This window comes from Pyrenophora tritici-repentis, chromosome 2 (genome assembly GCF_003171515.1).
Source record: "Pyrenophora tritici-repentis strain M4 chromosome 2, whole genome shotgun sequence".
Lineage (NCBI taxonomy): Eukaryota > Fungi > Ascomycota > Dothideomycetes > Pleosporales > Pleosporaceae > Pyrenophora > Pyrenophora tritici-repentis.
The window spans coordinates 3,346,172-3,368,904 of record NC_089391.1 but is presented as its reverse complement, the minus strand read 5'-3'; the positions used below and the strand labels follow the sequence as shown (position 1 = coordinate 3,368,904).

At 51.4% G+C, this 22,733-nt stretch overlaps 14 protein-coding genes across 14 annotated transcripts; 10 read left to right on the top strand and 4 right to left on the bottom strand.

Annotated features, from left to right (window-relative positions):
• Positions 1-137: 137 nt before the first annotated feature.
• PtrM4_067340 (uncharacterized protein) lies at positions 138-724 on the top strand (the record flags this gene model as incomplete). The annotated part of the gene is made up of 2 exons (XM_066105769.1): positions 138-464; positions 719-724. 2 exons carry the CDS (start codon positions 138-140, stop codon positions 722-724), a joined length of 333 nt encoding a protein of 110 aa, XP_065964396.1.
• Positions 725-1,778: 1,054 nt separating this feature from the next.
• Positions 1,779-3,458, bottom strand: PtrM4_067330 (GuaA, GMP synthase, PP-ATPase domain-subunit; the record flags this gene model as incomplete). The annotated part of the gene is made up of 2 exons (XM_001933428.1): positions 1,779-1,816; positions 1,871-3,458. The coding sequence occupies 2 exons, from the start codon at positions 3,456-3,458 to the stop codon at positions 1,779-1,781; spliced, it is 1,626 nt and encodes a 541-aa protein (XP_001933463.1).
• A 306-nt stretch (positions 3,459-3,764) lies between these two features.
• PtrM4_067320 (BCIP domain containing protein) lies at positions 3,765-4,786 on the top strand (the record flags this gene model as incomplete). Its single annotated transcript, XM_001933427.2, has 3 exons — positions 3,765-3,860; positions 3,925-4,161; positions 4,238-4,786. 3 exons carry the CDS (start codon positions 3,765-3,767, stop codon positions 4,784-4,786), a joined length of 882 nt encoding a protein of 293 aa, XP_001933462.1.
• A 235-nt stretch (positions 4,787-5,021) lies between these two features.
• On the bottom strand, positions 5,022-6,002 carry PtrM4_067310 (QcrA, Rieske Fe-S protein; the record flags this gene model as incomplete). Its single annotated transcript, XM_001933426.2, has 4 exons — positions 5,022-5,203; positions 5,260-5,410; positions 5,468-5,556; positions 5,723-6,002. 4 exons carry the CDS (start codon positions 6,000-6,002, stop codon positions 5,022-5,024), a joined length of 702 nt encoding a protein of 233 aa, XP_001933461.1.
• A 446-nt stretch (positions 6,003-6,448) lies between these two features.
• Positions 6,449-7,165, top strand: PtrM4_067300 (putative appr-1-p processing protein; the record flags this gene model as incomplete). Its single annotated transcript, XM_066105768.1, has 3 exons — positions 6,449-6,581; positions 6,800-7,103; positions 7,162-7,165. 3 exons carry the CDS (start codon positions 6,449-6,451, stop codon positions 7,163-7,165), a joined length of 441 nt encoding a protein of 146 aa, XP_065964395.1.
• A 502-nt stretch (positions 7,166-7,667) lies between these two features.
• Positions 7,668-8,003, bottom strand: PtrM4_067290 (uncharacterized protein; the record flags this gene model as incomplete). Its single annotated transcript, XM_001933424.2, has 1 exon — positions 7,668-8,003. The coding sequence occupies one exon, from the start codon at positions 8,001-8,003 to the stop codon at positions 7,668-7,670; it is 336 nt and encodes a 111-aa protein (XP_001933459.2).
• Positions 8,004-9,126: 1,123 nt separating this feature from the next.
• PtrM4_067280 (Carboxypeptidase C (cathepsin A)) lies at positions 9,127-10,639 on the top strand (the record flags this gene model as incomplete). The annotated part of the gene is made up of 2 exons (XM_001933423.1): positions 9,127-9,705; positions 9,755-10,639. The coding sequence occupies 2 exons, from the start codon at positions 9,127-9,129 to the stop codon at positions 10,637-10,639; spliced, it is 1,464 nt and encodes a 487-aa protein (XP_001933458.1).
• Positions 10,640-10,994: 355 nt separating this feature from the next.
• On the top strand, positions 10,995-11,457 carry PtrM4_067270 (Transformer multi-domain protein; the record flags this gene model as incomplete). The annotated part of the gene is made up of 2 exons (XM_001933422.2): positions 10,995-11,139; positions 11,249-11,457. The coding sequence occupies 2 exons, from the start codon at positions 10,995-10,997 to the stop codon at positions 11,455-11,457; spliced, it is 354 nt and encodes a 117-aa protein (XP_001933457.1).
• A 531-nt stretch (positions 11,458-11,988) lies between these two features.
• PtrM4_067260 (Short-chain alcohol dehydrogenase) lies at positions 11,989-12,907 on the top strand (the record flags this gene model as incomplete). Its single annotated transcript, XM_001933421.2, has 3 exons — positions 11,989-12,290; positions 12,338-12,809; positions 12,875-12,907. 3 exons carry the CDS (start codon positions 11,989-11,991, stop codon positions 12,905-12,907), a joined length of 807 nt encoding a protein of 268 aa, XP_001933456.2.
• A 627-nt stretch (positions 12,908-13,534) lies between these two features.
• Positions 13,535-13,735, top strand: PtrM4_067250 (uncharacterized protein; the record flags this gene model as incomplete). Its single annotated transcript, XM_066105767.1, has 1 exon — positions 13,535-13,735. One exon carries the CDS (start codon positions 13,535-13,537, stop codon positions 13,733-13,735), a length of 201 nt encoding a protein of 66 aa, XP_065964394.1.
• Positions 13,736-14,230: 495 nt separating this feature from the next.
• On the top strand, positions 14,231-15,160 carry PtrM4_067240 (uncharacterized protein; the record flags this gene model as incomplete). Its single annotated transcript, XM_066105766.1, has 2 exons — positions 14,231-14,371; positions 14,423-15,160. 2 exons carry the CDS (start codon positions 14,231-14,233, stop codon positions 15,158-15,160), a joined length of 879 nt encoding a protein of 292 aa, XP_065964393.1.
• A 915-nt stretch (positions 15,161-16,075) lies between these two features.
• Positions 16,076-17,739, top strand: PtrM4_067230 (Tymo-45kd-70kd domain containing protein; the record flags this gene model as incomplete). The annotated part of the gene is made up of 2 exons (XM_066105765.1): positions 16,076-17,575; positions 17,734-17,739. 2 exons carry the CDS (start codon positions 16,076-16,078, stop codon positions 17,737-17,739), a joined length of 1,506 nt encoding a protein of 501 aa, XP_065964392.1.
• Positions 17,740-17,842: 103 nt separating this feature from the next.
• On the top strand, positions 17,843-17,965 carry PtrM4_067220 (uncharacterized protein; the record flags this gene model as incomplete). Its single annotated transcript, XM_066105764.1, has 1 exon — positions 17,843-17,965. One exon carries the CDS (start codon positions 17,843-17,845, stop codon positions 17,963-17,965), a length of 123 nt encoding a protein of 40 aa, XP_065964391.1.
• Positions 17,966-19,574: 1,609 nt separating this feature from the next.
• Positions 19,575-21,455, bottom strand: PtrM4_067210 (AraJ, Arabinose efflux permease; the record flags this gene model as incomplete). The annotated part of the gene is made up of 3 exons (XM_001933418.1): positions 19,575-20,305; positions 20,355-21,252; positions 21,303-21,455. The coding sequence occupies 3 exons, from the start codon at positions 21,453-21,455 to the stop codon at positions 19,575-19,577; spliced, it is 1,782 nt and encodes a 593-aa protein (XP_001933453.1).
• Between the last annotated feature and the right edge of the window lie 1,278 nt (positions 21,456-22,733).

Below are 22,733 nucleotides of genomic sequence, written 5' to 3'. Positions count from 1 at the left end.
AAGGAGAACAGCGCAGCGAAAAGGATATACATCAAGTAATTCGCGGGCCAAAAGCCCGTCCAACGTTTCCACTCTGCACACCCGCCCTCGGCACCCCAGCAGCAGAAACTCTCGTTAAGGTAAAACGCCGTGCTGCAATGACCCAGCTTGATGTCGCTGAGCCATTCGGTCACGATATTCAGAAACGCAGCATTGAGTCCGATCGCCGCACCAACAAGCGTAACTACTATCCACGCTTGTCCCGCGTCGTAGGCTTCTGCTATCTTCCTGCGCCATTTGCCCCGCCCGCGGCCAAGGAATACGCGCGCGCTGCTACCGTCTCGACGCACGCCAATGCTGTCTCGCGCGCGCCGTCGCGCTTTTCGTCGGAGCTGTTCGCGTGCTGCGTCTTGTACCCAGTCGATGGTGGAGAAGTCTTCATAACGCTTGATTTCAGCGATTTCTTCGACAATGGCGGCGGCCGTGTGGGTCGCGTTGGCGGCTTCGGGGTCGGAATTGTCGGCGTCGAGGGAGAGGATGGTTTGGCCGGTTGTGCGGTGGCGGAGGGAGGGGGCGTAGGAGGCGGAGCGTGAGGTTCGTCGGCCTGTACGGGAGGATTGGCTACGTGTGGATTGTGGTCGGGCTGGACTGGACGGACTGGGTTGGTCGGTTCTGACAGTCCTCGCGCTGGATTGATCGGTTCTAGCTATCCGCGCGCTGAGTTGATCAGGTCTGGCAGACCTAGTAGTCCGCATATTGGCCTGAATAGATGAACTGAGTAATTCAGGTTCAGCCCTAGCTGTCCTCATACTGGATTGCTCAGCTCTACCAGTCCCAGTCCCAGTCCCCGTCCCCCTCCCCTTTCCCTTCCCCATCATCTTTCCCTGCGATTGCGATCCAGACCCAGATCCAGACTCCTCAGGCGACGTATTCATCGCATCCTCAAGATGTGCCCGATACCTGCAATTGTTCAATTCTTCTTTTTCACTATTCCCTTCTGCTGTTTCTGTCTTTCAGGGCGTCGTGTCGTGTCGTATCGTGGTTCGTGAAGCTTACATGGCGTGTAGTGTTATGCAAGGGTCCTGTCCTCTCGAGGGTCCAGGTTCCCCAACACGAGATGACAGCTAGCTGGGGCTCGGGGATCCGGAGATGCACAGCCACAAGTTGTGAGCAGGGATGGAGGGTAAGCCACAGGCTTGTGGCGTAAGGATTATTCGCTGTACACCATGAAATGACAAGATAGTGATAGGTAGAGGGTGAAAAATACTTCTATAGATATTTCACATGAAATCGTATAGTGACTGAATTCAAATAGAATTGACTACTAAGGTTACATGTGAGATAATGTAACGTTATTACAGCATGTTTTCAAACGTGGTTTTCTGTCTCAATACAAGACGCCATAACCCTCCAAAAATCTATATCACTACACCACGCCATTGTCTCCTCTCTAAAAGCTGAAAATCCCACATGTGAACCCTCACATTAACCCGACAGCACTGCATTCCATCTCAAAAGCTCTTTATTTTTCATTTGCTGTGCTTTGCCAAACCGCGATTGGTAGTGCGCAACACAAAGGGTATCGTATCTCATCAGAAGAAGGCATCATGATGCTCGTCTATCATGTAGTCTCTCTGTGCCATATATGCCAACTCCGCAGTTCCCAAAATTTTCGAATCAAAATGCCCACGTCCCATATCTCGGATCAAGTGCTCTATTGCAGATCACATCACGCATGCATGCATATCCTCGCTTTCCACCCTGCCATGCAATCACAAAGGCCCATACCCCAAACATACTTACTCCATCTCAATGGTACCAGGAGGCTTACTCGTAACTGCACAAACTTCGTTAGCAAAAACCCCCCATCACAACCACTCCAGGAACTTACTATCATAAACCACCCGGCAAACACCATTAACCTCATTAACAATCCTCCGACTAACCCTCTTCAAGAACTCGCCATCAAACGGATACCAATCTGCCGTCATGAAATCGCTCGTCTCCACTGCCCTGAGTGCAATAACTTGATCATGCACGCGCTTGTCGCCCATAACGCCCACCGCCTTAACCGGTAACAGCGCCGCAAAAGCTTGTGAGATGTTCTTGTAAAGTCCCGCAGCGCGAATCTCCTCAATGAAGATGTGATCGGCTTCGCGTGCGATGCGCACTTGTTCGCGGGTGACTTCGCCGAGGATGCGGATTGCGATGCCTGGGCCGGGGAAGGGGTGACGCCAGACGAGGTCCTCGGGGATACCGAGTTCTTTGCCTAGTTGGCGGACTTCGTCTTTGAAGAGTTCGCGGAGAGGCTCGATGACTTTGAGTTTCATATCTTTGGGGAGGCCGCCGACGTTGTGGTGGGTTTTGATGGTTTGGGAGGGGCCCTTGAAGGAGAGAGATTCGATCACGTCTGGGTAGAGGGTTCCCTGGAGGAGCCATTCGATTTCGCCTGCATTGGCGGATTCGTGTGCTTCGGCCTTGATCTTTTCGGCTTGTTGTTGGAAGACTTCAATGAAGGTGTTGCCGATGATTTTGCGCTTCTTCTCTGGGTCGTCGGTTACACCCTTGAGGCGGTCGAGGAAGAGGTCGGATGCATCGATTACGGTGAGGTTGATGCCTAGGCCCTCATCAAGCGTCTTCTTGACTTGGACTGCCTCGTTGAGTCGCAACACACCGTTGTCGACCATGACGGCGTGGAAGCGATCACCAATGGCCTCCTTCATCAGTTTCGCAGCAACGGTTGAGTCAACACCACCGCTGACTGCTCCAATGACCTGGCCCTTGTCACCCACAAGCTTTCTGATGCGCGTAATCTCCTGGTCCACAAACTTGCTCATTGTCCAGTTTGAGTTTGCCTGGCAAATGTCAAGAGCAAAGTTCTTCAACACGATCGTTCCCTTCTTCGTATGCGTCACCTCTGGGTGGAACTGGATACCGTAGTACTTGTTGGACTTGTGCGCGATACCCGCATATGGTGAGTTGCCAGTTGTCGCAATGGTCATAAAGTCCTGGGGCATGGCGCTGAGCTTATCACCATGGCTCATCCAGACCTCCGCATCGTTTCCTAGGTCCTTGAACAGCTCGTCCATGTGTCCGCCGTGGCTCTCAACCTTCAAAGTTGCGTGGCCGTATTCCCTCTTCTCACCTGCAGTTACACCCGCGTTCTTGCCAAAGTGCCATGCCATCTCTTGTAGTCCATAGCATATTCCCAGAATTGGTACGCCTAGGTCGAATACGGCGTGATCGACGTGCGGTGCGCCTTCCTCATAGACCGAGTACGGACCACCGGAGAGAATGACTCCCTTGGGTGTAAATGGCAGATCGGCAATCTTGGTAGTGCATGGCAGCATCTCTGAGTAGACATTGAGTTCGCGGAGTCGGCGCGTGATGAGATGCGTGTACTGGGAGCCAAAGTCGAGGACGAGAATGGTATCAAACGTCTTGTGGGGAGGAATTGGGTCGGAGCCGTCGGTCGCCATCTTGAAGATGATGTCTACTATCCAGACGAGAGGATGATGTGTGAAAGTCTACGGGATTGAGTGAGAGAGAATGTAGGTGTACGATCGAAGTAAAGAAGAAGAAGAAAGGGAAAGAAAAAGGGTATCTGGGGAAAAAGGTGACAGTGTGGGAGACGATGAGGGGTTTCCATGACTGTCGCAAATTTCAGCGGGGCCCAAAAATTATCTATCGATAGCGCGACTGCGCGCGCGCATCTTCTCCAAACACCACTAAGCCGCTGCAGCCAACCTTCACCTCCCAAAACATCCTCGCATAAATACATCGCAATGGCGAAACGAAAACAAGAACGAGACCCGGAAGAGCTACCGGATGCATCAGACAAGCGCAAACAGAAAGATGACGACGATTCCGGCAGCGACGAGGTATGCGCCTTCCCCATCATCTCTGAATATGCGCTTCATGGCTAATAACCCTCTCCTTCTTCAGGACATGGACATGGTGAACGTCGACTTTGAATGGTTTGACCCACAACCCGCCGTCGACTTCCACGGCCTCAAGAACCTCCTGCGTCAACTCCTAGACGTAGACTCGCAACTCTTCAACCTATCTGAACTCGCAGACATAATCCTGTCGCAACCGCTCCTCGGCAGCACTGTAAAGGTCGACGGCAATGAGACGGATCCCTATGCTTTTCTTACTGTTTTGAATTTGGAGACATACAAGGTGCATCTTTACCCCAACCTCTCTTGTTTTATTTACCTGTATGAGTGCAGGATGCTAACTATGTGCATGTGTATAGGACAAAAAAGTAATCCAAGACCTAACCACCTACCTGACCAAAAAATCACAACCCACAATCCCCAGCCTCGCCCCCCTCCTCGCATCCACATCCACCGCGCAAATTGGCCTCATCTTGACCGAGCGCTTCATAAACATGCCGCACGAAATCGTGCCTCCAATGTACACGATGCTCTTGGAAGAAATCCAATGGGCGGTTGAGGAAAAGGAGCCTTACACCTTCACCCACTACCTCGTCCTTTCAAAGTGCTATTCTGAAATCGCGTCGCAGCTACCCAGTCACGATACAGCGCCGAGCAAGAAACGGAGTAAGAAGGCTGATGGAGGGGAGGAGACGTTTTACTTCCACCCAGAGGATGAGGTGTTGCATAAGCATGCGGTGGGTTATACGAGCTTCGAGTATGATACGCCCGTGGATGAGGGGGCGAGTGATAGTAAGAGGGCGTTTCAGGAGTTGGGGGTCCGGCCAAAGGGACATATGGTATTGATTGAGGCAGGGAATTTTGAGGGTGCGGTAGAGGCTGTGAAGGGGTTCTTGAGCGGGCAATGAGAAAGAAAGAAAAAGGAAGAAATAGATGTGAACATGAACGAGAAAAGGATCGCAAAACATGATTCTAACTGGTGTTACATTGCCGGCACAAGCCGAATCTATAAACCAAACCGTTGAGGAAATATTGTTGATGCACCGCTCCTATAGACACAAAGCCTCAAGGCCCCTCCCTACCTCTCTCTCATCACCTCATCCTTTCACCCAATTGCTGTATTAACGACCAACCGAGTGTGCTTTAACCGATGACAACCTTGCCCTCCTCGGGGAAGTCGTAGGCGGGGATTTCCAGGTTGAGCGGGGCAGGTCCCTTTCTTATGCGGCCAGAGATGTCGTAGTGGGAACCGTGGCAGGGGCAGAACCAGCCTCCAAAGTCACCAGCCTCACCAATGGGGACACATCCAAGATGGGTGCAGACACCTATTGACTTTAGTTTCAGTTCAATTCCAATGCGTTCGGTGTGGTGAATGACGTACCCAACATGATCAACCACTCGGGCTTCTGGACACGGTCCGAGTCGGGCTGGGGGTCACGGAGGCTCTCCCACTTGGTGTTGTCAGCCTCCTTGATTTCGTCCTCGGTGCGGTGTCGGATGAAGACAGGCTTGCCTCGCCACTTGATAATCACCTGCGCATATATCAGCTTCCTCTATCCGGACACAAAGCGTCGCATTCGGCCACATACATTCTTGCCCTCGGGAATGGCAGCGAGGTCGATTTCTACCTTGGCTTGAGCCAAAACGTCGGCGGAGGCGGACATGTTGACGAGGAAGTCTGTTGTGCGGGTAACGAGTTAGCCTTCCATTGTTCCATCAACCACAACGCCATATCATCCCAAACATAGCCAATTGCTCCCCTCCAGCCCCTAAATGTCTCTTTCTTCATATCCCGATGGTTTTTCTTCCTCCGCCGAGTTGCAGCGACGCTGGGGACCTCTTACCCTGTACAGTCGCCTTCGCGCCAAGCGCACTCAGCGCACCCATAGTTCCAACCATGAAGTACTGGAAAACCTTGGGACCAGTCTCGCCTCCCTTATTCCTGTAGGCGGCGAACGAGGGGATCTTGGTCGTCTCCGGGCTGCCCTTGAAGGGGCTGTCGAATGAGGATGCCGAGGCGTTGCGGGTCTGCATGGCGGTGCACCCGGCTGCCCGAGCGACGGGCAATTGGTGAGCGGTCCATGAGCGTGCGACGGCACGGGCGGTGTTTGTGAGGGCGGGCATCGTGGACGCGGCGTGGGCGGGCGTTGTCGTGGTTCGTTGATGGAGGAGCTTGGGGTTGTGCAATGTCGAAGTTTTGGCGGCTTTGGCTACGTTATGTCAGGTGCGATGTGATTGGTTGGGCGGCTCCGTAAGTATCAGACGAACACCATGGGCGTTATCGGATATCCATGCATTTCTACCAATGACAGACCATGTAAAGTATTAAATGTCGGTTTGTGATTTAATCGTAACCAAGAGAAAATCGCGGAGATTTTAGGATTTGACATAAAATGTTTTTTTTCCGGTCGTAGGAGCTGACCTCTTCTCTCACTACTATAGCAAGCGACATCCTCAGCCGGGTAAGAGAGCGATTGCCTTAAGTTTGTTGCAAATAAACGTCTTGGCGGTTGCCTACCTATCTCGTGCCTTCACGTGCTCCCACGAAGACTACGGCCCAACCCGCCACCATGGCTAACTCCAAAAACTCAACCATCACATCTTACTTCGCCCCCAAAGACGCGCCCTCAAGAAGTCCCAAGACCAACAAGCCCATCAACGAGGACAGTACCGGCAACGACTCCAAAGCTGACCAAGACGACTGTCCTAAAGACAAACATCCACAACTAAAAAGACCCCTCTCCACAACCACCAGCCCCCCATCCTCGAAACGCCAGGATATAAACTCTACTAAAACCACCAAAGCCAAAAACGCACTCCCAACCCCCCTCTCCCACCTTACCCTACCCCCACCCCATCTCCCCCAACACCCACCTCCCCAACACTAAGCTTAACCTACCACACCGGCCCTATCTTCACAGCACCCCCCGACACCCTGCTCCTGCACGCCTGTAACACACACGGCGTCTGGGGCTCCGGCATCGCCCTCGCCTTCAAGCAGCGCTACCCGCTCGCCTACAAAATCTACAATACGTTCTGCATCAGCACGCACCACCCCACATCCAACCCGGTGCCCACTGGTACCGCACTGCTGATACCGCCAGTTGATAGAGACCATGGACATTGGGTTGGGTGTTTGTTTACGAGTCAAGGGTATGGGAAGAAGAGGGATGGGGCGGATGTTATCACCGGGAATACGGCGCCGAGTGTTGAGATGGCGTTGGAGTTGGTTAGGAGGGTGAATGAGCGGGTGGAGAAGGAGGGAGGGGAGGGGATCAAGGAGGTGAGGATGTGTAGGGTTAATAGTGGGAAGTTTGGGGTTGAGTGGGGGAGGAGTGCGAGGGTGATTGAGGGGATTAAGGTTAGGGAGGGATGGGTGGGGAGCGTGCAGGTCTGGGACCCGGAGACTAAGTAAATGGGGTGGATACTTGGGCCTGATGGTTGGGCGTTTGATCTATGGGATTGGGGTTGGGATATGGCGTTTAGGTTTGGCCTACCTGGATACAGCACAGGAAATTATTAGGAATGGTGGAAAAGCCATGCAAAGATATGTATACAAAAGTCTTCTTTGAGCACAATACACGCATATGCCGAATATCTGTATCTCATCTGGACCCCCAGTCCATGTGAGAGTAACAACCGGGCAAGCAAGTCAAAACCTGCCTATCTGCTACACGACCAACGCCTATCCATGCATCCCATCTATCCATCCAGCTAGGCCAATTGCAACAATAAAGCATCACCATCCACCCATTTATCAATCACCCTATCATGGGCTTATCCATCTCCTCACTTTGAACCATTAATCGCCGTGAATCCCGTAGACCGCCTCGTCTGCCTCGGACTCGCACTCTTTGTAGGGTGGCGTGGCGGGCCCCTCATCTCCATTTCGATCTGCATAGCCGCTGCGTCCTCCTCTGGCTCCGAGTCTTCGACTTGCTTGGCCGATGGGGCTGGCTGGTCCACGTCCATTTCATCTGAGGGCTCGGGTGCTGGTGTCGATGCTGCTTTCTCTGTGGAGTTTTGGTCTTGGTGTGGGGGAGATGCTGATGCGGATGCAGAAACAGTGACGACTGTATCTTCATCACCCCCCTTCTCCCCAGAACCATCACCATCCTCCTCCATCTCCGTCGCTTCCTCCCCAGCGCCAGTCCCATCCAACGTCGTCTGCGTCTTCCCCTTGCCCGCCTTCTTACCGTCCTCGGCCTTCTCCTTCTCCTTCTCCTCCAACCGCTTCTTCACCGTCCCCCACGTCGCTGTCTTGGGCGCCACATCCACCAAAAACTCGAGGTTGTCTGTCTTGGCAATCGCGCTGCTGACATCGCGGTACTGGATGTTACGCCGTGGTTTGCGTTCCGCTTTGACTACGTTATGTGTGGTTGTCGCGAGATGCTGGATGAACATTTCTGTGGCTAGGGCGATGGCGAAGGCGGCATTTTTTGAGGTCGTGATGCGTTCAGGGTCGGCTTGGATGATCTTTTGGACGCGCGCGACTGCGTGGAGTGCGATTAGCTAGGATGTTGGTTGACAGGGAGAGGAATGTGGTGTGAGTACGTGAGATTGAGTCGACCATTGCGATGTGGGTGTCATATGGTTCTTCTTCGCAGTACGCTCGTTCCTAAGAAGCTGGAACGAAGACGGATATTGCGACAGAAGAATGTGCGTGTATCGTGAAAGCGAAAGGATGTAGACAACGTATGCGAGTGAAGAATGTGAGAGAAAGTCTTTCTACTTACGTGGAAGCGACACATGGCCGGTGATTTCCTTATTTGGCGCGATTGGAGTGTTGTTGTATGGCATGGTGAGAGGTGGAAGGGAAAGAGCGATGTGCGCACGGGATTCAACGTGCTTATTCGCCTAGAATTGTGTGTGCTTCGGGTGTTGTATCCAAGGAATAAGTGGGCAAGGGTCACTGGTAAAGTGGTATGCTTGACGCGGTTTTGGTCGCAAGTTGGCGTTATAGTCGCGTGGTGAATAACTTGTACGGCATACGCGGGCTAGCTCCTACCGGCACCTAACTACCCTGGTCCATCGACGGCGATCATTGCGGGCACCTTGAGCCGACGCCATTGGCAACCCTGACACGTCCGTACTCACCGTCTTTCCTTTCATCTTCTTTTGCGGTCTTTGGTCGCTCTTGAAGTTCTGACGACGTGTCTACTGAGCATCTTTCGTGGTGTTGCCAGTATTGTATTATTTCGACAAAATCAACATCGCCCATCAGGGTACGCGCAACTGCATATCCTCCATGAAGCTCTTCTGCACGAGTCTGCTTGCAGCAACGGCAGCAGCGACTCTCTCGCAAGTGCCTTTTCAAGATACGCCAGAAGTGGAAGGCTTTCAAACATACCACAGTCAATATTCGGAACATCATTCCATCCGCATAAAGCGACAACAAAGCGATACATTATGTGATGCTCGTTCCAAGCAGTATACTGGCTGGCTAGATGTCGGACAGAAGCACATATTCTTCTGGTACTTTGAGTCACAAGACAAGCCGGCTGAAGACCCCCTTCTGCTGTGGTTGACAGGAGGACCCGGTGGCTCTGGAATGTTGGGTATGCTGGGTGAGCTAGGTCCGTGTATGATCAACGAATTTGGCAACGGGACCGTGTACAACGAATACGGGTGGAGCAAAAATGCCAACATTATTTTTGTTGATCAGCCAGCAGGCGTTGGCTTTAGCTATGTAGATGAGGGCATCCCGCTCACTTCCACAAGCTTCTCGGCTGCCGAAGATATGCATCATTTCTTGCAGCTGTTTACGAGCGATGTCTTCCCGGATCTCTACGAGAGAGACTTTCATATCACAGGAGAAAGCTATGCTGTAAGAGTGCACATCTCCATCATAAAATGCTAGAGCTGACCGTCATCAGGGACACTATGTTCCCACCTTGGGCGCTGAAATTGTCTCGAAGAACCTCATGTATCCAAAACGACCCAAGGTCAACCTCAAGTCAACTTTTACCGGAAACGCCTTTGTTTCACCCAAGGACACTACCTTCGGCTACTGGGAGACGCTCTGCACAACGAACCCCGGTGTCGAAAGTCCAGTCTTCAACCAGACACGCTGTGACATCATGGCTACCAACCTACCACGCTGCATGGAGCTTTCTAGCGTTTGTTACAATCATCCCGATCCAGCTATATGCATCGCAGCCGAAGAAGTATGTGAGGAAGGCGTGATTTTGTACTACGACGGCGAGTCTGGAGAAGGGGGCCGTAATCGTTTCGACATCACCCATGAGTGCGAAACGAGAGATGATCTATGCTACCCCGAGATTAAAAGGATACAAGAATATCTGAACCTACCTTCTGTTTGGGAGGCTCTCAGTGTTCCCAAAGCAGTAGGCAACTACTCGGTATTGTCTTATGACATTGCCTGGGCCTTCGCGCTAACCGGAGATGGTATGCTCAGCACGCAGCCGCAGGTCCTGTATCTGCTTGACCACGGCATTGACGTACTCTTCTATCAGGGTAACCTTGATCTCGCTTGCAACACAGCGGGTAACCTCCAATGGGCAAGTACAATGCCATGGAAGGGTCAGCCAGCATTTGTCGCGCAGCCGAAGAGGATGTGGAAGAACGGGGGCGACGAAGTGGGCTGGTTCAAGGAAGTCAAGACCAAGACCGCGAGCGGACGGGAGACGACGTTTGCTTTCGCGACAGTGGATGGGGCGGGCCACATGGTACCTCTCGATAAACCCAAGGAGGCGCTGGTACTGGTTGATAGATGGTTGAACAAGCGGAGCTACGCGTGATTGTTGCCATTGCGATTTATGTAAAATATCCGGAAAGCATGCGCTCGAAAACACGACAACGCATTGCTTTGACCAATTCCAGGCACCGGCATCAGCATCATGCAAGTCATCAGGCGCTTCTCGTTAGGTGCCCGAAAATGTTGAAAATATGGTGTCGTTTTTCCCCACCGTGACATCACTGTTATGAGCTACGTCATCAGGGTGCTAGCCCATGCGCACACATCAGAACCTTCATATAAGGAGAAGAACCACGCGACATTGAACATCAACACAAACAATTGCCACTTCTCACATCAAACCTACTCTTCAAATCTCATACCCAACTTACATATCCCACCAATCCCACATACACAACATGTCTGGACAATCAAACGTCGGCAACAGCCAGGTCTACGAGGCCGGTGACCAGGTCACCCGCTCCAACGCCGAAATTGAGCAGGAGAAGAAGGAGAACCGCTTCCACGAAGGCAAGGAGAACTCACACAAGGCCCAAGACTCCAGTACGTTGCTCTTCCTAGTTTCTAGTTATCTGCGCGACCATGGCGTGGAATCAAAACACCCTACCCCACTACACCTTTATCAGGGAAATGTACTGACGATGAAAAACAGAGGACGAGCGAACAATCGCCAACAAGCTCGAACGCGAGGAGAAGCGTGAAAACGAGAAGGAGGAGAAGTCTCTCGAGGACCGCCAGCGCGAGAAGGATGCTACTCTGCCAGCACGTGCACACGGCAACGAGCCCTCCAAGGGAGCGAAGATTGATCAGGAGTTGAAGGAGGAGGATGAGGCCATGCTCAAGAAGAAGGGCGCAAACTAAAATCATCGTTCAAGGATGATTCGATACCCCGCAGCCACATACTTGCGTGTTTGGAGTTTTGAGGGCATAGTGTAGTTAATGATAGGATTGACGATTGAACGTCTCCACGAGAGCCAGCCTGGAACACGGCCAAGGCATGAATGAAAACTATTACCACTTTATATGTTTCCCTTCATAGAGGTGTTTGTGTGAAAGACATGAAGCGGCTTTCATGGGTTCTTTGTGATACAAAAGCTCCCCACTCTGGCGTGCTACCCCTCCACAGTTGTCATGACTCGCGCAGCCTCGGGAATTCCGCCGATAGCCAGCGTCATAACAGCCGCCGGCCTTCTCCAAACCTCAATTGCCGTCCCCCACGTCTTGTAAAGTCCAATTGTTGCATTACAAAGCATTGTGACGTTGATGCCTACCTTGCAGTTATCTCGACGAATTTTCTCTGCTGCTGCTGCATTTGCGAGCGCTCCGCTTAGATCCCGCATCATACCTGTGAATACCCAACTGTCAAACGTCTTCCGTCAACACACAGCAAACATGTCCACCAACATGGCTGAGCGCCTAAAGGGCAAGACGATTGTCATCACCGGCGCGTCTTCTGGTATCGGTAGATCCACAGCCGTCGAGTTTGCGCGCACACAACCCGATGACCTAAAGCTCATCCTGACTGCGCGGCGAGAGGACGCATTGAAAGAGGTAGCAAAGGAGATTTGGAGTTTCGCAAGCGGCGTCAAGGTATTGCCCGTAAAGCTAGACGTCAGCAAACCAGATGAAATAAACAACTTTGTGGGAAACCTACCACAAGAGTTCAAAGATATTGATATTCTGGTCAACAACGCGTATGTCCAATATCTCCATATCAATTCACGTACCTAACGACAAACAGTGGCCTCGTAAAAGGCGTTGCCCAAGCCCCCAACATTTCCCCCACTGATATTTCCAAAATGTTCGACACAAACGTCACCGGCTTGATCAACATGACCCAAGCCATCCTCCCCATCTTCAAGGCCCGCCCCACGCCCTCTGGCGATATAATAAACATCGGCTCCATCGCAGGCCGCGAGCCCTATCAAGGCGGCTCCATCTACTGCGCCAGCAAAGCCGCCGTCCGCTCCTTCACCGACGCCCTGCGCAAGGAGCTCATTGCCACGCGCATCCGCGTCATGGAAGTTGACCCAGGGCAGGTAGAAACGGAATTCAGCGTTGTAAGGTTTGACGGGGATGTGGAGAAGGCGAAGAAGGTCTACGAGGGCGTAGAACCGTTGACGCCGGAGGATGTGGCGGAGATTGTGGTTTTTGCGGCAGGAAGGAGGGAGAATGTTGTTCTGGCTGATAGTCTGGTATTTCCGAATCATCAGGTGAGTTGTTTCCGTTGGAGCGGGGAGGGAATGAGAAGGTTTGTGATACTGACTTTTTCGCGTAGGCGGCTGCGACGGTCATGCATCGGAAATCGTAGGCTTGAGGTGGGATGTGTACATCGACAGAGACAGGGACAAGAACGGTATCAATACTATCAACTCTTTAGGCACCCGATTATGTATACAGACTCTGTGCTCTCATTTCCTCTACATGGTTTTCCGCCTCTTCCCCCTCTATCCCCTCAAACATATCAAACACCACGCTCACTAAGACTAACAGCACACACACACCGCTGCTTTTCGGTCACCCACCTCTGTAATCCACTCATCCACGTGGCTAATCCCTGTATCATCCAATAAACCTTTACAAATGCGGAGAGGGATCCAACGGCAACTCCCGTTACCACTGCGATTTCAATACACCACGTGATTCGCCTCGACGACAAGCGAGCAAGTTTGCGAACCAGCAATTCCCACAGTGTAAATAATCAGTCCTTCTTCTTACCACGTACACGCTCTCTATACATTGCTCTCCACGACAAGAGCTTGCCGTTGAGAACTTGGAACTAGCACCACGAGTTCAATTACACCCAGATCGGAGTTATATAGAAGCAAAAGTATGTATAAATTCATGTTAGCGTAAGGTTTTTGACACTGACTTAGTAGAGTAGCACTGCATATACGATATTGCAAGGCTGAACGTTCCCGCGTCCCTGAAGCGAACGATGAGGTCCGCACCGAAGAACGAGACCGAGGCTGAGCGCGATGCTCAAGCCAGCAGTACGATGGACACTGCAGAGGTCAAAGAGGTCGAACACTCAGGTGTTAAGCTCTATTCCAATGCCGATGAGTATATCAACGAGGACGACGCCGATGATATCGATGAATATTATCTCGACAGCGAAAACGAGGAACAGCATGTTTAACATAGTAGCCACAGCGATGAAGACCAGCACCAAGGCCCTTCCGGGACTGATCCTTTCGACATCGCACATCTTGGGATGGCTCTTGATGAGCTGACCGAGTATATGACGCTGAGAACAATGACAAACACGGAGTCTACATTCTCGTTAGACCACCCAAACATCTGCATAACGCGAGGGTCCGGCAGCCGTCGCAAAGCCCGCTGCTTTTTTCGGACAGAGAGATTCGGCGTCCCTTTTGTTGACTCCGCGGATACAGGATCGGGCACCTTGTCAACCCAAAATGGCACTGGATTCGCATTTCCCTCTTCCTCTCCTCCCTCTCCTCCTTCTCCAGTGACCCAATGTCGCAACACCACTTCCACTGTCCGTCGTGACCTTTGCTACGACCCTCTTTATCCTGATCACAGCCCTTGTGCTACGGATGAGTTAACCTGGCTCTGACAGTCGGCAGAAGATGCGCTGCGAGTGCTGAGGGAGCGCTTCGAGGATCTGCAGATGGAGCGTGACGATGAAAATAACAGAAGGAAGTGGATCAACTCAAAGGTGATTTATAGGACGAATTCGGTGCATGGGGGTTCACCGTTGTGGGAGATGGAGTGCGCTGATTATGGAGATGAAGATGGCAATGAGGAATTGGTAAGTTCGATAGCACTGCCTACTGGTGTCACTGCTAATTTTGAGCCAAAGGAACAAGATACCGGCAATGAAGCTGCTGGATTAGTCCTTTCGTCGCCTCTGCACTTCAACATCGACAGACACCGAGTGCACGCGGTCAGGTCAGACGATACACTGGCCGGCAATTCCTCCGCTCGTCCCTCGTTATTTTCAGGACGCACATCCTATACATCCCAATCATCTTTCCAGAGCAATCGGCCAGACTCGCCACCGGACAACTGTTCTCTTGCACTCGAAGTCGAAAAGAACTGCGCAACGTCGAGCCACAGCAGCTCCAAAGCTAGTATAACGTCATTGCAACTAGTAGTGCGCTCTGATAGCAGCAAAGCTGCGATTAGCGAGGTGATCAGTGCTCGCGCTCGGCCTGGCCTGAGCAGGACCGTGCAACAGGGCGAGGCTGTGTCTGCGACAACCGAATACCAGGAAAGGTTCGTGGACAGATACCTGGGTATCGTGACAGATAGGCAGGCTGTGGTAGAGGCGGCACAAGACGACGAAGCAGTTGTATTACCGGATCTGGTGGATCTTGAGCGAGGCATACCTCTCCTAGAGCTAGGTAACTGCGTCTCGGCCGCTTCGCATATTCTTACAGCATATGACGTAGCCACCGGTGAGGCTTCTGGTCGGACAGCCAGTGTGAACAGCCTCATGAGACTGCCACGGACAGCACAAGAAGTGACACGTCGCTGCCTCAATGCTGTTAAGAAAGCGTTTAAGACAGCCTGGGGCTTTGTTTTCTGCAATGCTTGATTGTCGCATCTGAAATGGCTTTATGTCGTAATCATTTCCCTCTCTTAGTATATAGTTCAATCTAGCATTTTTCAATTCTCGGCAATCGTGTTTGATCATGTCAAAAGTTGTGCAATCTCGGTTCGAGTTCTATGGTTTGGTTGACGGACATTTGTCACTAGCACCGCTTCGTTAGTGTGTGCATGTCTTTGTTGCTTTTCTTTAGTAGTATATGTAATTGCTTCTTCTACGTTCCTCTCTATGAACGACATCTGTGCGATATCTAGGTTTCAAAAAGTCAATTATCATTTCCTTACATTCACTCATCTCAAGTCCTTACAATATTGATGTTTTTTCTGCTGCAATACCCTTTCTACCAAACATTGTGTGACATATGCATACAACGGTCCGATGACTAAGCTGCCAGGAGTTCTCCCTCGGTTTGCACTGACAGCAGTACCATGGTTGCGCTGTGTCGTGTCCTTGACGCAACAGCGGTTTTTCTGAAGTTCATTCACAATGTGGAACTGTCAACTCACTGGCATCTGCCATTCACTCACACTGTCGGCCAGCCCAAGCAAACATAGTCTCCGGACTCCTAGCCCCTCCTCTTCCGCTTCTTTCACTCATACACACACTCACCCTCACCCAGGCAACCAGGCAACTGCGCACATACCACCTGCGCCCGCGCAGAACCCCAATCACACGGCCCAAACAGGAAAGCTCGGTCACGCCAAGAGAAGAGCGAACCACGGGTGGGGTACGTCAAAGGTGCGATATTCCCTTCCAGGGTCCTTGATAAGTTCGACAGATCGCAATCTTCTTCCCACCTTAACCACAGTCTCCACACAACCTTTCTGCGAACTTGCAACCCTTTAACAAGTGCGCGCACACACCAATACCTTATCACAACTACTCATTCAACCACTGCGCACCATGGCTACCATTGGTATGACTAGCACTGCTAGCCGTAAGTTCAACTGGGCTGATGATGACGAAGACGACTTCGACCTCGACACCTGGAAGGCGTCTGCAGACACTTCTGCGCCCAAGGCCGAGGAAATGGGCCCGCTACACTTTTCCGACTCCTCGTCCGACCTCTCCTCTTCTGACTTCTCCTCTTCCGACGACGACGAAACTGACAACGAAGAAGAACAAGAGAAAGTTGAGATGCCCCAATCCACATTGTACTCCCGTTTCCCTATCCTCTTCTATGACCTTCCCACCCAACTCGCCCACGCACACTCCAAACTCGTGTGCAACGCAGTGGGCCCGTATATGGATGGCAAAGAAGACTGTGATCCACCTGCATATCCCGAACTCAACTACGACCACACGTGCAAGCGCCGCTACAGCTATGCACACGAATTCCAAGAGGAGCGGTTGTTGTGGCATCGCGATCTGGCAACTGTATACCGTGAGTCGCACCTTGTCATCGCCACTCACATTGACGATGCTGAAACCATTGATGAGTCTGTCTCCATGAAGATTAAGTCTCACAATGGAGAAGAACTGGATGAGTGGGAAACTATTCAGATCCAGATGTTCGAGGCGGAAGAGGAAAAGGAGGAGAAGGATGTGCAGATCAAGGTGCAGCGCATGATGGATGAGCAGACAAAGGATCCGGATAGCGTCTTTCGAGGTCGCTCCAAGGAAGACCTTGAAGAGTTCTACAGGGGCTGGAAAGCTCAACAGGCTAAGCTGACGAAGCAGGCTGTGGATGACGAAGCAGACGAGGATAACTCGGATGACTCCTCAGTCCAATCGTGGGAGAATAGCGATGAGGAAAACGACCTATCCGAAACAATCCTTGCTGTGGAAGAAGATAGCTACCACCATTCCTACACTACGACCCCAAGTAACTTGGACGAGGAAAAAGAGAACATCCTCTCCATCACCCCCCCAATGAGCCGCGTGGGAAGCATCACCACCTCCACCTATACCGATGACAACGAAGATGATGTGGAACTCAACTTCAATGAGGTCATCTTTGGCACCGAAGACGAACCTGTTCACGAAGATGAGCTAATTGCCGAGGATGCAGCATCCTGCCACTCTTCTGATTCGGCCAACTCTTGGACTACAGATGAGGGCTACTCTTCGCCTGGAAACCACGACCTCACCTCCGGAAACACTGCTTCGAAGGTAGAGTCATTCATGGCCATCTTCCAGCCCCGTTTCAGTGATTCCTCGGCCCGGCGCAAGACACAAGCGTGTAGCGGTTCTATGAACGCCATCCGTGTCTTTAAGGACACGGTACAGAACAGTGATGTAGTCGAGGAGGCTTTCAAGTCCGACTCCGAGTCCGAAGAGAACGAGGTCGAAGCCGCTACCTCACCGGCACGACAGCCTCTTGCTGCCAAAGATGCCATGGTTCCAAACACCACCTCTGAGTCGTCCTCTTCTCCACCTGCAGATGAAGGCAAAGCGAGAGAAGTACAAGACACCACATTCCACACCTTGAGAGGTGTCCCCGCTGTCGACTTTAGCTTGCCGGACATTGTCTTCACCACCACTGAAGGGCCACATGAAGCCCTATTCACTCTTCCATCATCATCCTCGCTGCCGACACACCACATCGGCACCCCAAGCAGCATTAAGAGCACCTCTTCACCGCCTACCGAAACCACCCCACTGCTGTCGTCCCCTCAGCCCTCTTCAATATCATCATCCTCATCATCTTCCAAGATACTACCCTACATCATGGGTGCACTCTCTACCGCCTCACTCTTCATCTCCAAAATCCCCTGGTTAAAGATTGCCCTCTCAGCTGCTGGCTTCCTTCTTGGTGTAGCACAGGGTGCGGCATCATTAGTGCGCCGGTAGAAAAAAGAGTGTATCGTGTTGGGTGCAGGGCTGTCTAGGACAACATATGCATCATCTCAAAACAGGTGCAAAGAGATACAAAATGTTGGGTATTAGCAAGGGAGCATTGGGATATGGCGTTCTAACCTCCCTCCCTACGCGGCGAACAACCCCGTGGGCCGAAAACAGCCAATGAGCTACTGCGTAAGGTCGGTATATCTGCTATTCTTGCGCTTTTATTGGTTGTTTTCGGCCCACGGGGTTGTTCGCTGCGTAGGGAGGGAGGTTATACCCCAGGTTCTGGATATTGATGGGATTTCACGAGCAATGATTTTTTTCCATGTTTTGTTTTTACTTGATTAGGTACAGGGAAAAAGCGGGAAGCATACCACACAAGCGATGGAGTTTGGGGGTTTCTTTTCAAGCGGTTGGGTCCATGGCAAAAGCTAGAAATATACCACATGAGCGTTGGAGTTTGGGTTTTTCCTTCTGTAATGATTATGATAATGGTAACGAGCATGGTAATGTTCAAGGATTAATGAAAAGCAAATGATTTACATTAAATCTGTGTTCCTATGTGTGTAGGCCTGTGGTGATGTGAATTTGTACTAATATTGGTAAGGATGGATACTTGGTCTTGTAGCCAAGGCTGGAGATATCACGTGTCTTGCTGTTAGAGTTATAATAGAATTATGATGAATACGGATATATGACGCAACTTCCGCATGCTGTGTAGTTGCTTTGGACCTGTTGACGTGGTATGCAGTGATGGCCTCGTTGAGGATGTGGATACACGACCTGTGTTGTCGGTGAGGGATGCGTGTTCGATGCTAACGATTACATAACAGGTTCATGATAACTAGAGGTACGAGTTCATAAGCCACCGTTTCTTGCATGGCGTGAGGTCGTGTTAGAGTCGTTCAGGTTGGATGCACAAGCGGGGTGGTAGCCGTTATGGGATGATGTAAGGCGCTTGGCTCTATGCCAGGTGCACTGCAGGTGCATCCGGACACACCGCGCCGGTTATTAATAGCGTGTACGTGACCGAACTACCGACATGCAGAATGCCCATGTATAAAATCGAAGATAAGTCATACTCGTATTGGGAAACGACAGGCGGACGAAATGATCGCACGAGACAAGGTGACCGTACTGCTAACCTAGATTGGGGAATGGAAGCGAATCATACCGTTTCTGGACATGATACCTGGTCCTGAGTACCTTACACGCACATCGCAAACCGATAAAGAACCAGAATAGAAAAATTCGATGGCATTCTAAGTACGTATATCCGGCAAATAGAGAACCACGTGGTCCTGATACCCGGGCCTCGGCTTTGCTAAACCGCGAACCATCCCAAGGCGGATGCTGCGGATCGCGAAACTCCCTCAAACAAGGACCGGCATCCAGACCTGTAAGACGGAATTTGCCGCCAAATTGAATGAACCCAACACGAGAACCCAAGCGGCCAAGAAGATGAAAGGTACAAGGACAAATTAAATTAAAGAAGAGTAAGCTTAGTCAGACACTAGGAGAAACCGAGTCGGTCCGTCGGCGGGTATATACAGCAATCGATGCGCGACGGAATTTCCCCCTCCCCGCTTCTTACATCCCATCCCGTGTTCCATTATCATCTACTCAGCTTGAGCGGGTTGGTGACCCTCTTTGTCATCATCATCGGCCTAACATCGGCAATGAAGAAACTGGAGATAAAGCAGACTCCACCAAAGGCAATGGAGATCCAGTATGGGTACCGGTAAGCCAGGGCCCACGACTTCTGTGTGGCGGCGAGAATCTCGGGGTAGGCCTCCCTGTTAATGACGGACGGGCTGGTAGCCAAAATGTGCTTTACCTCTGCGAACCGCGAGTTGCCGAGTGCTGATGCGATTGCTGCAATCGTGGCCTGGCCATCAGGGTTCAGGAAATTGACAATAGACTTGGTAACGAGCGTATCGATGGCGACGTATTTCGTGAAGTACTCGGTCGTCTTGTGCGTTAGGACGTTGGTGTAGATTGAGAAACCGATTGCACCGCCGACGAAACGGATACTGAGCGTGATGGCTGTAATTGTCGCGATATACTCGTCTGGAACGATTGTTTGCGCGATGATGGACGTGGGAATCAAAATGCCACCGACGCCCAAGCACGCGAATGAGACGACGACAAGGGTTTCGTTGATATTATCGGGCCGACCGATGGACATGGCACCGGTAGCTGCAGTCATCAGGGCCGTGAAGAAGATCATCAATTCCCTGATACGGCCCTTGGTGGCAATGATCAGGCCTAGACATATGGCTGCGCCGCCAATGATGCAGAAACCGACGGGAAGAGTTCGGATACCGATTGTTTTCTCGTCACCACCTGTGTACTGTTAGCCTCCGTGTCGGCACATACGCACTGTCAAACTTACCCCATACAGCGGTCAGCTCACTAGGCCATAGGAGCAACATGACAAAGTAGTTTCCACCGCTGAAGAAAGTGATGAGAAGGATAGAGATTGTGGTGCGCTTCGATTTGCTGAACAGCTCGCGTGGGCACATGGGGTACGGTGCCTTGAACTCCCAGATGAAGAATGCGATAATGAAAATCAGGCCGATGGTGAAGGGGGCAACGTTGTGCGCACTGCCCCACTTGTACTGTAGAGAAGACCACTGCAGGCCCATCATGAAGAGAGTGACGCCGGCGGTACTCAGGAAACCGCCAATGAAGTCGACCTTGCGGAGAACATCACGTCTAGTGTAGGTGTCGGTAATACGAGACGGGTCCTTGTAGAAGAGGATGCAGAGAACCAGGCCGATGAAGTTCCAAACACCGATGAAGATGCCGTTGTAGCGCCAGCTGGCTGCCTCGGAAATCCAGTGGGCGTACAAGGAACATGGCAGAAAGGGAATCATGGTCAAAATGACACAGCCGACGTAAAAACTGCGGTCCTTGATAGGAACAACTTCCCCAGTACCGGCGAGAGCAATGAGTTCATTGAGGCCTGCACCGACACCAGAAAATACCTGTCCAGCAATGGCGATGTTCATAGTATTCGCGGTTGACGTAATGATGGGGCCGATAATGAGGAAGATTTGACCAGCGATGGCTACCTTCTGTCGCCCGTAGAGATCCGACAAGGCGCCCACGAACGGACAGAGAGCGGCATTGGGAATAAGGTATCCGATGACCAGCCAGATGTATCGGTCTGCTCCACCAATGTCTGCAGTAATGAGTGAGAAGACGGAGCCGTAGAGGTAGAGCGCAATTTGAGAGCCAATGAAGAGAAATGACATGCACGTAAGTGTCATGAACAATCGCGGGTTCATCTAGTGGTTTAGTCAGCGGTATTCCGTAGGGGGATCAAAGATGTATTCACCTGTTGATGAACCTCAGGCCCCGGGCCTGGGTTAGCGACAGCATGTTGTTCATCGCTCTCGTTGACTGGCGTTTTACTGGTAATTGTCTCGAGTGGATGTCCCTCACGCTTCTCAAAGTCTTCAGAACGACTGGATGATCTCCCTGTATCCATCATTGTATTGACGATGCAAAGCTAAGAGGACATGCGTGAAAAACAGGACGGTCAAGCGGCTCAAGTAGTCCCTAGGCTATCGACGAGCACCATCAATGCGCGACTAGTCTTACTTATATCTTCTGTGCTCATCGCATGGCCGTAGCTTTTGCCAATCAATCGCTGCTTCGAGACTAGCCGACGATGCGCCGCCGTAGTACTGCCAGCTGAGGCGTGGGGCCCAGAGGCCGAGGGCGCAGGGCTATGCCCTGAATACCCCTCAAACGATGAGGTCCCGCTTGACGGCAGTCTTCCTGCAATGTTTCCCGTTTCCTACGTATCTGAAGGTGGATCTTAAAGTTTGGACTATGGTCGTGCGGGGCCCCGCTTGGTGTTTAGTGTTCGGAACAATAAGTGGTACCTCACTATCCGGGATGCGGGGTAGCTCCAAGTCGATGACGTAGTTACATTACTAAGCATAAAGACAGCGTTCACAGGTGCAGGCACATGCCAGCAATTCTTTCCATGTGAAACGCGCACTTCACTCGCGTTCACTGTTACCATGCATAGGTATCTTTGCCTCGGCGATTTTCCTCCCCAGCTCTTCGGACTATAGAAAACCTTAGCAAGACTGGGCTTCCCCTCCTGGAGCCAGGTCAGATACTCCAGACACTATGCGCATTGTATCGAGCTCATATAGCTGACCACTACTAAAGTGCGGCATCCAATGTATCTCTTCGATAGAGCTGCGAGGGCTGTTTATCGCTGTTTTAATCACATATATCACTACGAGAGTGATAATGGGCTTAGACTTAGACTTCGAGACGGGCTACACAAATGATATATTACTTGGCTTTGACGCACAGCTCAACCTGCTTCATATGTACACTGGTAAATTCTGTGGCACAAAATCTCAACAACTTTACAAAATCTGCTCAAGCATACCATTGGGCGTTAAGACGCCTTCTCTAACTCTTGAATGCAAGTCTCCTTCCTAAGATCCGTATCAGATGCATGGCCACCCAAATGATGGGCTCACAGTGGAAGGAGTAGGAGAGCAGGTTCTGGGACGCATGTTCCAGTTTTAAGCAAGATGTTGAGGATTAGCAACGACAGTGGCGGAAACAACGAAACCCCATAGGCACAGCAGTTCCCCATTATCGCAGACAAGTCTTGACAGATCTTAGGTGCAGACATCAACAATCGCTGTAGTTCAGTAACTCAACACGCTCCGATACGTGCCCAGTCGTTAAACTCAGATAAGGCCCACACCAGCCACGTTTTCCAGATGGGATAAGC